At 36.8% G+C, this 17,217-nt stretch overlaps 1 protein-coding gene across 1 annotated transcript in view; it reads right to left on the reverse strand.

Moving 5' to 3' along the window:
* adamts7 (ADAM metallopeptidase with thrombospondin type 1 motif 7) overlaps positions 1-17,217 on the reverse strand; it is a 142,092-nt gene that overhangs the window by 90,793 nt on the left and 34,082 nt on the right. Inside the window, exons 5-7 of the mRNA XM_088004166.1 lie at positions 13,029-13,112; positions 10,474-10,598; positions 3,332-3,481 (exon numbers count right to left, since the gene is read on the reverse strand). Of these exons, the coding sequence (XP_087860292.1) occupies positions 3,332-3,481; positions 10,474-10,598; positions 13,029-13,112 (359 nt within the window). The remainder of the gene's footprint in view (positions 1-3,331; positions 3,482-10,473; positions 10,599-13,028; positions 13,113-17,217) is intronic.

Genomic DNA, 17,217 nt, shown 5'->3' on the forward strand with positions numbered 1-17,217 from the left:
GCTGTTTCTAATGTACCTAGAAAGCCAAAAGCTTTGAAAGATCGAGCGCTGCACAGGTTCACTGGTGGAAAAGGTTTTTGAAAGACTGGCCCCTAAATGCAGTGTACCTTTAAGAATGCTCAGACATTTCCTTTTCCATTTATAAAAGAATCAACGCAACACTAGATATGTCTTTGATGAGAGAATAACATTATTTATAACATGATATAAAGCTAAGGAAAGTTGACGTTACAAAATCCACCCCGTTTAATATTTTGATTTGCAAAAATAGAAAACAACAAGGTAAATAATAGCAGACAGTAATCCTTAAATAGCCACACTTATGCCACAACTTTACAGGAAATGCACCTTCCCCTAAATGTCTGGAAGTCACACTTACTTCTATTTTCATTTGGCACGGTAATATAACAGGTAAAATGTGAAGGTTATTCATTTTGAAGCGGATGGGCAGAACAGCTTTCGCAAACTCTCACTTCTTTCTGCTCTGATGAAAACGGCACACGCAATGAAGCATCTCATTTCACACACAAATACATGTCAGCTGTAGTCTTTAATCCGACTTTCTTTACAGTGTAAATGAATGTCTGTCATACTGTCTAATTATAATAAAATAAATGTAAAACACATATGAACAAGACTGGCCTCAGCTGTAAAATAAAATACGACAAGCAGAAGAAGAAAGGAGACGAGTAGCCAAGAGGCAAACAGATGTTAGCAAATTGGCAGTGTGGCGCAATTACATCGTGTTTTGAAGCACCAACTAATGAAAACCCTCTTCACATTCGCTAATGTTAATGGTAAATAAGTGTAGATTCATGAAAATGAATATCAATGAATAAAAACTTTGTAGTTGACAGGACATTTAGTCAGAAACCAGAGCAGAGCTGCGTTTAGGGCGGATGTCACAAACAGGAGCAGCAGTGAGCAGCGAGAACTCGTTCTGCTGCTCATCCACACGCTGCCAGGTTTCTAATGTTATAATAAGCCTGATTTATTCCACACAGCTGAAAACAGGGTTTTGCAAATGGTCCGCTAGTTTGACAAATCCTGTTTGTGAAAGGAAATGGATTAATTAAGTTCATTATTTTATGGACGCCGAGATCAGCAATATAATTCACTTGGTTTGTCTTGTCATATTAAATCACGCTTCAACACACACAGAATCACACATTGGCTTACTCTCAAATTTCTGAATTGATTTGCATCTGTGGATCGTATGATACTATCTACATATTTTATTCCATCTGTGGATATAAAATGAAAGAAAATGAAAGATTACTGGCGATGTCCCAAGATACATTTCACACACAAAGAGCTCTTTTTCTTTTTTTCTTTTTTTTTTTTTTTTAACAAGATGCCGTACAACGTGTCTGATTAGATTTTTCTCCCACCACCTGTTGCTGAGCACGGCCAGTCACCTGGCTAAAAGACCATAATTACACTTTTCTCTTGCTCTCAAGAAAGACATTTTCAGATGCTGGGAGATCTTTCTGCTTGCTAAAAACACAAAAAGCTAAAAACAATCTTAATTAGAATAATGCTGCTTTAAATGCTGGCAAGCTAAGAGCAGAATATCTGTACAGCTGTAGAATCCAGGTTGGCTACAGCAGCAGAGAGCCTGACGAAGCCTGCGACTAACATCAGATTAATTCTTCTAGTGTTGTAGAATCATGACGAGTCTATATAAAAATAAAAATAATCACGAAAAACAATTCTGAACGTTTCAAGTAAGATCAATGAAATTGAAAACACTGATAATAAGAAACAAAAGTATTTCTATGTAAAACTATTTACAATAAGAATCCCATATGGGCACGTGTATACGGAGACCTGTACGACAAAAAATATTTACTTTTTTCAACCTTTTCAGACGTCTTTATTAGGGATTCATGAAGGATGTTTTAATAAAGAATGTATATTCTGTCGTTTTTTTCTTGATATTTTTAGTTTGAGGTGAGGTAATAAACATTTTCCATGCAAAGACAGTTGGCAGCTACCTCATTAACCTTCCACCTATGCAAGAGAACCAATCAGATAGTAAAACTAAAGTTTTTTGTACACAACAACAGGCAGCAGGCGTCATAATGTCTTTAGTAACCACAGACACCCCAAAGGGGAAATGAGAATCTGAGCCGAACCGATCGCACCTCAGTGTGTTTACCTTCTTCTTTGCGAGAAAGCTTCTTGTACCGTCGCACTTTCAACCTCTGAATAACAGTCTTTGACTGTGAGCCCACTGGAGAATTAATGAATACATTTTCTCTTTTTAGAAAGGTCCAGCATTCACAATGGGCTTCTGTCAATCCAAGACTTGGTAACACGTTTGACAAACACCCCCAAGATACGCGCAGAACCAACCGTGCGGCTGGAGCGGAAAAAAACAGGCTCCTTCTCAACATGTAATCAAGGGTAAAGTGCTGAAGGTGACTTTGAGTAAAGTTTATAGCGGCAATCCAACCGCAGCAGGACTTTTGCACAACAGTGAAGTGGAAGGAAAAGTTATCCACCACAAGCTGTTTGAGTGACTGAAGGTCATTTCACTGTAAAGACGACTGTGCAACGTTTTATTTAATTAGGGTTTCATATAACCAATTAAATTTATTTAAATCAACATTCAATTGAGCAGATAATTGGTTCCTTATTCATACTTTATTACCAGTTTGCACATACCCACTGTGTAATTAAATTAAACTGAGTGATTTATTAATGAAAAGTATTCATGTAAACAATGTTGTAATCTTTACGACGCTGCTGTTGTCATTGGGTTGTTTCTCCTTTAAGTGGAGGATTGGGTGTTTTTTTTAAGCTAAAATTTGTTTTTAGTTGCTTCAGGAATAATAAAAAGAGGGAAAAAAACCCAATCTGAATTAATGTCATGAAATCTAATGAACCAACAAGCAAAACACTCAGTGAAATAAAGTGGAATACATGCAAATGAAATAAGCAAGCCCTCGGTGGTAATGGCTTAATTTAAGAGAACATTGAGAAAATTTGTTGTCACAAGTTCATGTGGAAATGCAAAAAAATAAATAAGTGAAATAAAAAAAAATCCCATTATCATCATCATCACGGATGTGGACGAAGCAAAATTACAACCCCTTGAGCAACCGCACTCTGCAAATAAAGCCAGGCTTCGTTTTCTGAATCGCTGGAAGCCTATTTGTGGCAGAACAAGAAAAGTAAACTCCACAGGAAAAGCAAAAAAGGCAGGTGAAAGCAATTCTTGGACCAGATCATTTAGACAAATAAATAGCCACTGAGATGCAGGCTGAGTTATTTTGCAAAGAAAATAGTTTACTGCAAGAATGATGGTGCACAACAAAAACCTTACTTGTGTCCCAGCTCGTGTGCCACAGTGAAGGCCATGGGGAGGCCCGTGTCTTCGCTAATGCTGCAGCTGCGATGAGGCTGACACATTCCCGCCACATGAGACAGTCCCAGAGTCTCGCATGGCATGTTGATGGCTGCACATATGTCCTTCCTTAGAGAAGCAGAGAGCGAGGGTTAGTCATCCGCCTCTTCGCCCGCCAGCTGAGCTAATTTATTCATTCAGCGATTACACGCCAAGTGATATTTTTATTTCATTCAGCGTCCAGATGAAAACAACATAATACGTCAATTTAAAACGGAGAGAAATGAATGCAGCTGTTGCCAAAAAATTGTTTGCTTTCTTTTTTTTTCAGCATGGAGAAACGGTGACTCAGTCAGGGCAGAACGGGGAGTAAAAAGATTTAGCACATCGACCTGGAAGTGAGCGAGGACAGAGGTGGCATGAAGGATATCTCGGGTGATGTGAACATCGGGTGGGTGGAAAGTTAAGCGTGAACGACATTATCTTAGAGCTGAAGAGGGAGATGAAAGTAGGACATCAAAAGGAAAGGACTCAGAGAGGTAAGATCTCATTTATTTTTTTGCTAAACTTTGATCTTTCTACAAACTTCCCCAACTTTCTCATTCAATGGGTTTTGCTACCTTTGAGTTAAAAATCCGGTAATTGGCATCCTCTCCAGTTGGGTGCCAATTTTCTAGTTGCTTTGTTTCTCTCTCCTGCACACAAACCAACCTTGCTTTCTGAATCGTCTTCCCCGTGTAAGACATTGGCTCATAGTTCTGTTTTCAATCCAACTATGTTCTGTTTTTAATGCAGAGCCCCAGAGCCGTTTCTGATTTTGTAATTGTTTTTCTCTTGTTGTGACATCAGCAGCAAGGACATTTGTATAGATGTATAATTAATCCAACTGGATTTGGACATTTTAAATATTATATCAAGTTTGAATCTGGTTGTAACTTGAAATTTTGCAATACCTTCAGCTAGAGCAGGAGGTTGAGTCATTACAGAGGTTTTATTACTGCTCAGAAGTTTACATTCAGTCACTATGGACACAAAAATCATTAATTTAGGGCTTTACAATATGTTTGAAGACTTTGTTTTGAAGGGTGTAATAGTTACACAACTTCAATTTTCCTTAAAGACAAATTTAGGTGCACAATTTTGAATTTGTCCTTGATTTTCTCCAATTGAAACATGGGCATATTTATACAAAAAAGGCTCAAATTTATGAAGTCATACTCAATAAATTAGATTACTGAAAAGTTAAGTTATTTCAAAAGCTCAATTAACTAAGTGAGGAAAAAGTAATTACACAGACTGATGTTTTCAAGCCTTTCTGTTAATCTACAGGTAATGAAAAATACGACATTTAACAGAACTCGACAAACAGGCCTCTTTGGAAAGCACACTTTCAGCTACCAGGGAATTGAAAGTGCTTTAATTGACTGGACATGCACCTTTTCTAACATCTGGGTAACTTTTACTCCATACGTCGTTTCATCAGGAAGCGTTTTAAATAATTCTGGGTGGACAGACTGGTCAGCTCCTGGCACAGATCTGGCTTTGAAACAATAGCTCAAAGTTGAACATAGTTTGACTTTTGGGAAGCCAATTGTAGAATATACAACATGGGATCCAAAATGTTGATTTGTGTTTGGGATCGTAGTCCAGTTTGACTCTCTCCAAGTTTAAGCAATTTGACCTAAACTGTTACTGCTGGTTGAAGAGACAAGGAGATCCCAAATTTGATCCAATTGAAAATGAATGGACTGTGTTTTAAAATGTTTTAAAGGCTGGAAGCAATGCTTAAAAGAGGGCTGGTGAAATATGTTTATGGCCACCAAAATTGTGTGACATCTCTGTAATTTACAAATGGATTGTCCTCAGTTATGGTGTAAATATTGTACATTTGAGCTTGAATGTGTACATTTTTGACCAGATGTCTTAGTGAAAGACAGATAATCCACTATAAATTCTACAAGCTAATTTGAAATCACATTCTTTATGCTACTGCAGAGGAAAGAACTGCTGAAGGGATCAGTAAAACCTAAAAGAAAAAAAAAAAAAATCTAGACAAATATATTTCTACTCATCTCTGAACTGCATTCAGAGATAGTTGTTCAAAGGAAAGTTGTTAGGTTAAATAGGGTTTTATAGAATTTCTTTCCTTTACGTCTACAATCTCGAAAGTCTATAAGAGACACTTAGCCTTTGTCATGGCTGCTAATTTGCGAGTCTGACTTTCTACTCCATATGTTCTGCAGTAGTCAATACAGAATCTAATTACTGTGGAAATCTCAGTGGCAACATATTAGATAACCATCCAGCAGACACTCTGTTCTTTGAAACGTTAATGGGGATGCTATTTCTATAAACGAGACACGTTTTTCCACTTCCCTTTGGCTTGGGCAGTGACCCCTGAAAAGAGATGAGTGAAAAAAAAAAGACTTATCTCAACCGTATTGTGAGTATTGCTCGCATGTAATTTCTTTGAGTTTGTATGGTGACAGGTAAAAATAGCCAAGGAGAGCGTGAGACGAAATTCATCTGAACAGAAGATTCTCATTTGCATCCCTGTAGTTTCAGACAAATGGTTTAACTTTTGAAGTCAGGCTTAATGACAAACGTTAGTTGTTCATATTTATAACCATGTTTCATTGACAAATTGGCAAATTATTGCTCTAGTTCAAGACATGTAGTAAACGTAATTTACAATTTTTCATCTGTTTTTGAAGGATCATATGAAAACATAAGATAAAACATAAAACGGCTCTAAATGTAACCGTTGTCGAGATTCCGTTACATTACTACACCAATAAATATATGCTTAATATTTAGAAAGGCATACGTATTAATTCAATTCAAATGATATATATTTTTAAACTTTTTAGACAGAATTAGGCAACATTCAGTGTTGCGGTTTTTATTTTGGTATACAGCTGAAACCAGAAGTTTACATACATCTGCACACTCAAGTTTACATATTAGAGAAAAACGCAGGAACGACTGCAGTCTGATGTCACAGCGTCATGTTGCTTGTGTCTTCACAATATGAAGTTTTAAAAGGGCCAGTCTTTTTGCTTCTTTTTGCCAAGTCCCATGAACCATTGTGGTTTTACTTGTGTGGGTACAAAATGATACATTCTGACATGGGATGTGTTTTGCCCTCCAAGTGGGGAGACTGTGTTCCTTGGAGGAACACAAAGCAAAACAGAATGTACTTTCTGGACTTTTACACTAAAATAGATTTCGATTTTGTCTGATGTGTTATTGTGTGAGGACATGACAGTTTTCAGAGGATTAATTACCAACAGAACACTGAGGAGGGCAGAGCTTCCAGTTAGAACTACAGAGATGCCACCTTGGCGGAAAACTTACTACAAATATATTTATTTTTACTTTTCTGCTAAATTCACCAACTGCACAATTCTTGTTAAGGGTGCGTTCACACTGCAGCCTGAAGTGACTCAATTCCGATTTTTTTGACGTAATGTGACCTGTATCCGATCTTTTCATGGCAGTGTGAACAGCACAGGTCGGATTCTTTTTCGAATGTGACCCATATCCGATAGTATTCGATTCAAATGCGACCTAACGTCCAGGTCGCATTCATCCGAACTGAACGTCACTGTTTCTCAACAAATCTCACTATTCTGCGTCCTGATACGCGCAAGTGGAAAGAAAAACAACAACCATGACGGATTATATGAGGATTAAGTTGCTAATATGCTTTATAAACAATAATTAATTTGATTTTAAGAGATGAGCGTTTTTGTTTTGTTTTTTTTGTCAACAAACTGCAGCGAAGTATGTATCAGATTTCTACTTTTGTGTTGAATGTCTGTTTTATAATATATTTACCCCCCAATGACAAAAACACACTTTTCACTTTTCTGAAAAATTCACTAACTGCCCAATTCATGTTAAGTATTAAATGGTGTAAGATAAGTAGTATTTCAAAAGAGCAGCAGAAATCTTATGTTTTTTGAACAATAATATTTGTTGTTAATCTGTTGCTAAGAGATGAGCGTGTTTTCTGGTATCCAAGTGCTCTGGTATCCAGTATTTCAAAAGAGCTCATGCTTTATAAACAATAATTAATTTGATTTTAAGAGATGAGCGTTTTTTTCAGGTAACGAACTTCCACGAAGTATAAATCAGATTTTTGTGTTGAATGTCTGTTTTTTTTTATATCTTCACCACCAATGACTATATATATATATATATATATATATATATATATATATATATATATATATATATATATATATATATATAAAACATATACATTTACCAATTGCACAATGAGAAGTAGTATTTCAAAAAAGTAGAAGAAATCTTATGTTTTTTAAACAGTAGCAATATTTGTTGTTAATCTGTTGCTAAGAGATGAGCGCGTTTTCTGGTAACCAAGCGCCACGAACGAAACATCTGATTTTTACTTTTGCAAAATTTACCAACTATAAATTTCTTTTGTCTAAACAGATAAACAGTATTTCAAGAGAGCTTATGTTTTATAAATAATAATTAATTTTAAGAGCTGAACATTTTTTTCTGTTAACGAACTGCCACAAAGTATAAATCAGATGTTTACTTTTGTGTAGAATGTCTGTTTTTCATATCTTCACCATAAAATGTACCAACTGCATAATTCTTGCTAAGTAGAATAAGTAGTATTTCAAAAAGAGCAGAGGAAATCATATGTGTTTTGAACAATAACGTTTGTTTTTAGCTGTTGCTAAGAGATGAGCGTGTTTTCTGGTAACCAAGTGCCACAAAGGAAACATCTGATTTTTACTTTTGCAAAATTTACCAACTGTAAATTTCTTGTGTCTAAGCAGAGAAGCAGCATTTCAAAAAGGCTTATGTTTGATTAATTTCAGCTTTACTTTTTTCTGCCAGCAAACTGCCACGAAGTATGAATCAGATTTTTACTCTTGTGTTGAATATATATATTCACACTAAAATACCACACGGATGACAAATTTTAATTTATGAAAAAGTTTATTTCTCGGTTCATAGTGATGTTCAATATGAAATAATGAAATGAAATAATTCCCTACATGTTCAGCCTTTATTGGTATTCCTATGCTTTTGAATCTTTACGAAACTTAAATTAATAACGAAAGAATCTCAACATCACATTGGCCTTGAAAAGTGAATATCTGTCACCTCAGGCAAAGTCTGAAAGATGCATTTATGCATTAAATCAGGTATCTAGAGCTGAAGGCAAATTAGTCAGATCTAAGAAATTCTGATGATTTTAACCACTGAAAATAAGGCTTTATAACTTAGTCAACCTCAAATATGTGCAGAATGGATTCTGGAAAGAGAGAGAGAGGGAAAAGGGCATCGGCTTTGTTCCCTTAATTGCTCTGCACACTCAGAATGCAGCAAAGAATTCAACAAAGCTAGTGAATGCAACACTAATGAGTTGGGTCTATTAATCAAAAGGAGTCATGAAGAATATCTTTTAAAGTCATGTATTCAACATATATGTACATAGCAGTGTTTTACTTGTGTCCGCTCGAGAGCGAGAATAAAAGTTGCTCTTAAACACTTTATTAACTGGGACACCCCAGATCTGATTGCTGTTTTCTCAACCATTAATAATTTAGGGCAGACTGGGACCGAGGCAAATGAATGAAGTTGGCCAGGCAAAATGACCGCTGACACACTCCCACAATAATATCACATTACAGATCAGCCATAAAGAAATCCCTTCAGATCACGAAGCATGCCAGGCTCCCCGCTGTCCTACATAGGAGGACGGCGAACTGATTTTATCCACGAATGAGCTGAATGAAATCTCTTGACAAAAGGTCGATATAAGAAGCTGATCAGTCTTACATGGATCTTCAATAACAAAATCATTCCTTTTTCTATATTTTAGAAAATATAGAAATTAGAAAAACTTGATTAGAAAAACTTCTAAGCACTGGTGAAAGATACAGCACAGCAATATTCACACCTGTTAAACATTAAACATCATTTCTTCCATGTTACAGCCATAAAACTAATTTTATTTTATAGGAAGGAAGCAAAGCACAACCCATGTATTGAGGCCTTAGTCCTCGTGCCGGTGGTCGCAGGTTCCGACTCCGGGCCTGGCGGCATTTGCCTCATGTCTCCCCCCTTTCTCATTACTCTCTTTCCTGTTGAACTACTTTCAAATAAAAGCCACTAGAGCCAACAAAACCTTAAAAAAAAAAAAAAAAGACTGGGTCCTTTAAGCAGGACGACAACCGTAGTCAACATTGGCTACAATAGGACGATTTACATCAAGATTCATTAAATGGATTGGAATGGCTAAAAGCCCAAACCTAAATCCAAATGAGGATCTGTAGCAAATATGAAAATCATGTTTAAAGGCTGAGTTTAATGTGTCTAGCTAATAAAATGGATCAATGGTTTTCTCTTTAGAAAAGTTGATAAAGACATGCCGCAAAAGATCTGACGCCGTTTGCCTGAAAAGACATTTTAACAAAGTATCGACTAAGGAGGGCTGGAAATAAATCCGCATCCCCTCTTTTTTGTTGTAAAGAAAATAAAAAGAATTAAAAAAGTACTTTTCATCACTACGTTTCAACAAAATCAATAACTACTTTGTGTTGGTCTATCGGATAAAAATCACCAAAAACAAATTGGAGTTTGAGGTTTTAATGCGACTAAATGTGGAAAAATTCCAAAGGGAATGAATGTTCTTTCAAGCTAGAAGTACGGTTACGGGCATATTTTCTGTTCATGCTACAAAAGACACGTTTCTCTGCAAAGTCTTATTACAACCTGCAGCGACACTCAAACCGACAGTGAAGTTATGGTCAAAATCTTTCCTCTAAAGTTAGCACAACACACCCGGCAGCCAACCTCAAGCATCCCCTTATATTGTATGTTGTTTTATGTATGATGCCCGACAGAAGGTAAAGCAGAGTTCACCGTTTTCATGACTGCAGACATACCAAAGCAAAGCCACAAAAAAAAAAAAATATATATATATATATATATATATATATATATATATATATATATATATATATATATATATATATATATATATACATATATATGCAAGACATGGACAATGGCTTCGCTCATTCTCTCTAAAAATATATTTTAGAGAGAATGAGTTCTTTGGGAATTACCTGGTGAGCAGAACAGCTACGTCATGGTGCAGCGGGTGTTCGTCTCCTTTCATGTTGAGTTTCTTCTGCCATTTGCAGAAGCTGTTCAAGCTGTTGTCGGCATGGTGTGTAATCTTTAGGTCTTCCTTTTAGGCATCCATCATAAGTACAACAGGAAAAAAAAAAGAGAGAAGGAGAACAGAATGTAAATATTCCTAAAACGATTCAAGTTCAACTAAACTACACCACCAGTTCTTTGGTTAATCTGATACTTTAACAGAAACTTTTTTTTTTTTTTAAATGATGCATCATGGCAATGGACAGAGGAGGAAAGGTTGTTTTTTTTAACTGATGTTAATGTGTGAAATGTTCCAAACAGCAGAGAAAGATTAAATGACTAAACTTAAACATACTGCGAATCATTTTCAACACGATTACAAACAGAACGGACTCGCTTTCCACACAGAAAAGCCAGAAGAGACAGTCATGGTTAATTCAGTCAAATTAAGCAGCGGCATACAATTAACTTTATCTGCAAAGGAAAAATGTTTATCCACGTCATTTTAATTGACACTACAAACTCTCGAACGTCTGAGGCACAGACTCACTCTAATTAACACGTCCGTGCGGATGCTTGTTGTGCATATATTTTTCAGTAAATTATTTCATTTTCATGGCATGGAAACACTGACGGAAAAAAAAATTGGAGCTCAAACAGGTTTATGTTCCTCTTCAAACACATGGCTCTAATTAAAATGGTGCTAAGAATCTCACACCTCTATGAGAACACCGCAAAAGAAAAAAAAATAAAGAAAAAGTTGAAGGGTAGATTGATCTACTGCATCAGATGGGATTAGATGAGATAAATGCATCTCTCAGATGAGGACATTTATATGCAGCTGCAGCCAATTAGAAATACTTATTAGTGATGTGCTGGAGGCAAAAACCACATCATGAAAGTTAAGATATGCATTTATTTTATACTTTAGTTGGTTAATCAAGTGAAAATTAAATGGTAAATCCACAAGTGCACTTGACTGTATTAAAAGAAATCAAAATAAGTCAAAAGTGGCCTGAAGTAGGCTCTGAATGTCTAGACTGCACAGTAAAATGCATACCTTTCTGTGGGTCAGCGTTTTTAAATTATCAATTTTTATTTATTTATTTATTTTTTATTATATTAGACATAAAGGCATAAAATATTCCAATTCTCTGAGAATCTGAAATTGGGGTTTTATTAGTTGTGAGGCGGAATCATCACAGTTATTAGAAATAAACATTTGAAATATAATCAACATGTTTGCAGTGAATCTAAACAGCGGCATATTTGACTTTTTAAATGTTAATAGCTAAAACAATTTCCCTTTCCCAAAGATTTTGTGATTTATTTAGACGTTGTGTGTTTAGTGTTTCACGGTGGCCTTGTTATGTGCAGACATGTATAGTTAAGAAATCATTTGGAGAAAATGTGTCTGACGTGAACTAAACAAGTGGGAACCGTATCCATAAATTTAAAAAAAATAACAAACTAAAAAAAAACATGGAAAAGCTGCGATGCTTTCCTCACCCTACTACGAGGTAAAGCATCCAACCCAGATCATCATCTAAAGCTCTCCAGGACTCACTTGCTTCAGTAAAGATTCATGTTGATGCTATCAAAATTATTGCGCCATAAAGGGATGCGTCCCAGAAAAGAAATAAAGAAATACTGCTGACGAAAGTCATCAAAATGTTTCTTGGCAAATTTGAATTGAGCTTTTTTTCTGTGGAATGATGAGATAAAAAAATGAACTTTTGAGTCTGGTTACATCAGGTGTAAAACTACCACAGTAGTTTAGAAAGAGAACAAACATGTTGCAAGTCAATGTCTGAATGACTCAAGATCTAAAAATGACCTAAATTAGCTTTTTAGCCTAGTTAAAGTTTAAATGCGATCGAGGAAGATTACATATTCACACAGCGTCAGGTGAATTTCGGTAGCTTGTCTCTTAAAGCTGCAGAAGGTAACTGTCATTAAAAAATACATGCATATTTTTTCTCCACAGATTATCTGTCTCACATTGTCAGGACGTAGTGACAGTTTTGTCAGAAATGTGGAAACCTGCAGCTTTAATAATGTCATTACATTTTCAAAACTGTCTTTGTATTCACAAACGTTCTTTGTCTCATATATTAATAACTGATGATCAGGAACATGTAGGTGTGACAAAAATCAAAACAACTAAACCTGTGAGGAGAGAAATGCTTTTTCACAAAATTGCATATTTATGCCAAAGAGATAAAAACAAAACTAATTTATGGTTTCAGTAATATTAAACATTAAAAAGAGTTTAGGAATTTAAGGAACAGTCAAGTAGAGCACTCCTATGTTTTCTATGCTGGCTTTTTAAACAAGCGAGGCAATGAGGTTAACAAATAAAACTGAATTTAACTCGAAGGCTCTGAAAACCAGGCTGTGACCAGCAGTGATTATTTTTAATTAACCATTTCACACTGCAATCAGTGTTGCCTTGCAGAAATAAGTTTAACCTTGTGCAATCTTGCCATCACCTCATCAACACACAACCAGGGCTTACCTCATCCTGCTCCAGAAGGATGAGACGAACAACCACAACGTTGATTGCATTCCCAATACTCGCATCTCTGAAGAGACCCGCCACCTAAAGAGGAAGAAGAAAAAAAAAAAAAAAAAAAAAAAAAACCACATGATTTCTTTCCACTACGACACTTGCAGGGATTTACAACCATCAAAACTCGGTTTATCCTACAGAAGGTCACATGCATTCTTCCTCAAATTAAACCCCAAGGACACACGCAGACACACAGACCTACGGCATGTCACAGAGAGAGAGAGACAGAAAGGAGGAGAAGATCTACAAAGAAAAATGAAAAAGTTTGCTTCGTGCTGTTAGGCTTCCTGCTGATCAGCAGGATACGTCAAACACGCTGCATGTATAAAATGTTTACTGCTTATAAAGTGTAACCTGCTTTGCTGCATACGGTGCAACCATAAAGTACAGACAGCTCATCACTTTTTCTATATTTTGTTGTTTTACAGCCTTAATTTGATTTGATTTATTTATTTAAGACCGGTTTTTTAAAAACAAGAAAACAAGCAATCCAGAAACAAGCCTTGTCCCAAATTACTTAAAATGAATCAGTTTCATACCCCCATCATGCCACAGTGGATAAAAGATTGGCATTTTTTAGAAATAGAACAGAATAACGTCTCAATTATTTGACACCTAACTTTCAAAGTTAACATAAAGAGGCAGTGTGAACGCTGCACAAGTCGTCAGTCCATCACAGTTCACAGGAAGAAAAATAAAGACATGCACACATACGCACTCACACCTCAGGGCAATTTAGAGTGACACATTATGCAGTCTCAAGTTGTTGTTTTTTTTTTTTTTGATTGTGGGAGCAAGATTGATTACCTGCAGAAAACCCACACATGCATGTGGAGAATATACACACTCCATTCAGAGAGACACCAGGCCAGGATCTGGACCCAGAAACTAAACGCTGCAACTTTGCAAAGCCAGTCAGTGGACATCTGTGTCCACTGATGTCCACAGATGTGACATCAGTGGACGCCTAATGTCACATCTGCCAACCTATGGCATATGTGACATCAGGCCACTCTGGATGCCATAGTGAACTGGCATCCAGAGTTCACTATGGCATCCAGTGAACTCTGGCACTGGATGCCATAGTTCCAATGCCATAGAACTATAGCACTGGTTCTATGGCCATAGAACCAGTGCTATAGTTCACTGGTTGCCAACGTACTGCCAAACTATGGCATCCAGTTCACTCTATACATGCTGACACATCTAATACCAGCCATTTTAAATCCTACAAGGGTAGGATTTAAATTAGGGTTAAGGTGGTAAGGAGGTTTCTTGGCAAGTGTAAAATACGCCTTTTGACCATCCATAGTTATTTCACAGAAAGATCAGAATCTTAAGACCTTAAGTTGGTCAGTGATGCAGTGGGTAGCATTGGCACTGAAAGTTAAATAAGACGATACTCAGACAAGTAATGCAGACCTTTCTATTGTTTAAGATTGTGCAAGCTTTTCTATAACCAGCTTTGTGTTTCATTTACCCTCAGTTTCCTGGTTTTGCTTCAGAACTTCTTGGGCCTCATTTGCAAAGATATTTGTATATTGCCTTCTAACTCAAAGTGTACACTTTAATTGAAGAAGTTGTGTATGAGGAAACATGTCCAGATGTGTAAATCTGTATGCAAATACCAGCTGTTAGGTTTGGAAGGGGTCATGCACCATTTTGTGGGCAGGCAATTTTTGAGAAATATGAATGTTTGTTCGTACCATATGTAAACAAGACTTGGTGTCCATTACACAGTCCATGGTACCGGGATATGGGTCTAGTTCAACAAGTAATATTTAGCAGTGAGATAAATGTTTAGTAGATCAATATTGCCAGCTTGTTTGATACAGGTGTACTGCATTGAGGCATGAAAATATCTCTCTGGATCCCTTAATAAAGTTGAAAACTTTAACATTTAAAGGAAAAATTCCGTCTTCCCCTAATGAACCATGTCTTAGGAACCATTTTAGGTCCCTTTTTAACATGTGGCTGGATTCGGGGCGCAAACGTCGCTGTTCAGGCTGCAGGTCAGCCTGGCAGAAAAAACACTGCCTGACCGATAATGATGTTTTTTTCTGCAGAGGTTGACCAGGAAACACCAAGTACAAGCCAATCAGACCATCGATGTGCCTGCAGAACGTGGAACGGAGAGGAACCACCTGTACTCCGTCATCTGTGGGGATTCAAAGCTGACCAATTTCTACTCGCGTTTAATAAAAGGGGAACAAACGGTGAAGGCTGCCAATGAGCGTGTCTTCACTGCAGACAGCGACATGTCCCAGAACGGTTTGATTTACATGTATGAGAAATGATCATTTACCTGATGTTACAGTTTCTCCAGCCCCTCCTCTGGAAGATGAGAAAGGTGCCTTTGGAGAGGAGCTAAAAATATTAAATTCAGAAGAAGAAAAAAAATCCTGGAAGACCTAATTAGCAACCATTTTGAGGCTGGAGAAATCTGACTGGGACCAAACATGTATCTGGCTTAAATTTATGGGACAAAAGGGTAAAAAGATTTGGCAGGTTTCTTGTTTGCAGGTTTCTCTCCGGGCGCTCCGGCTTCCTGCCATAGTCTGAAATCACCACTGTTTAGTTAATTGGTCTCTAAATTCTCCTTAGGCATAAGTACAAACATTAATCTGTGAATAAAATATCAAAAATGACAAATATATACATTTGCTAATCTCATTCTGTCTGTTTTTATCCGTCAAATATTTAGTGAAATAGTTTAAATTATTCAGAGGATTCCATTTCATTGGGAAATTAAAAGCAAAAGTAGGAGAGGAGAGGTTTGGCATGATGACACGTTGATTTGTTTTTTTTTCCCCCTCTAAATATTAATACACCAAGTCTTCATACCTTTCGCTGTCGGATCACGTCAACGTAACTTGTTGCATAATTAACCTTTCAGTCAGTTCATCCCTGTTACCTCCAGCTCTGAGGCTGGAGCACGATGAGATGAAAGCTGTGAAATCTTGAATGCTAAAAGGAATGCTTGATTTCAGAATGAGACGATGCGCTCAGATGTTGGGCGTTTTCTACTTTAAGGCATTAGGAACAAAGTGCTGTCGAAAACGGTACAACGCCTGCTCAACCTACAGCCGCGACTGTGACGCGTCTCGATTTGAGGAAGGCTGCGGTTGTTCAGAAAGCTGTTCCAGAGGCTGCAGGAGGTAAATTGAGGTTATCCAGAGAAGAAAGGAGATGAATTAAATGCTTAGAGATGGGCGATAAAAATGTGAGCCTCAGCATCAACAAAACTAAAGCTCACACGGCAGCAGGAAAACTGCTGAACCCTCATCACAAAACCACCAAATTCTTAAAGACTCTTGTTTTTAATATTACATCCCTTACTGCAGAATAAATTACATTACATGACAGGTTTGGGGTAAATGCAAGTTCCATACTGTAATAAAAGCAAGAAGCTTTTAAAGTTTGGTCATGGAAAAAGTCGACATGCTAAACTGTAGCTTAGTAGCTTAGATTTTCTTTCACAAAAACAAGCTAAATGTGCCACAGAGACATGGAAACTTTTACACATTTTATTTATGTTTTTTTAGCCCAATCTATGTTAATTTACACACAAAAAAAATGAACGAAAGCTCAGAAACTCCCTTGGGTGTGCAGGAATGTTTAGATACATTTTGTCGTACGTCACATGGAGAACTGGGACAACATCTGCAGAATTACAAACCGGAGCTGGACTGACAATTTTTTAATAAAAGAGAAAGAGGGATCATGTTCCATCTAGAGAGGAATCAGACTCCTAAAGCCTGTGCAAACTTTTCCAAACAAACGCCACAGATGTCCAGGAGTACATTGTCCCTTTTTCCCTCCTCCCAATTAAAACATGATATAAAAATGTAAAAAAAAAGATACAAAATCGCGAGGAGCTGAGAGACCCGTGTCTCTCCTGAAACATAAATGCTCTAAAACTTTTTAAACTGACAGATTTTAATAACTAAAAACGACCTGGTCAGGAGCATTTACATCCCCCGAAGGTAAAACTCCACAGTCAGCAGTCGAGCTGCTGACTTGATTTGCCTTAAAAGAAATTTAACTGCCACGTGTTGATAAAAAAAAACAACTAAATAAATAAAATCATTCACAAAACACAAGTCAAAATTCTCAAACTTTACATATACGGACT

The sequence above is a fragment of the Poecilia mexicana genome, unplaced genomic scaffold (assembly GCF_051168715.1).
Source record: "Poecilia mexicana isolate PSO_F unplaced genomic scaffold, ASM5116871v1 scaffold_3, whole genome shotgun sequence".
NCBI lineage: Eukaryota > Metazoa > Chordata > Actinopteri > Cyprinodontiformes > Poeciliidae > Poecilia > Poecilia mexicana.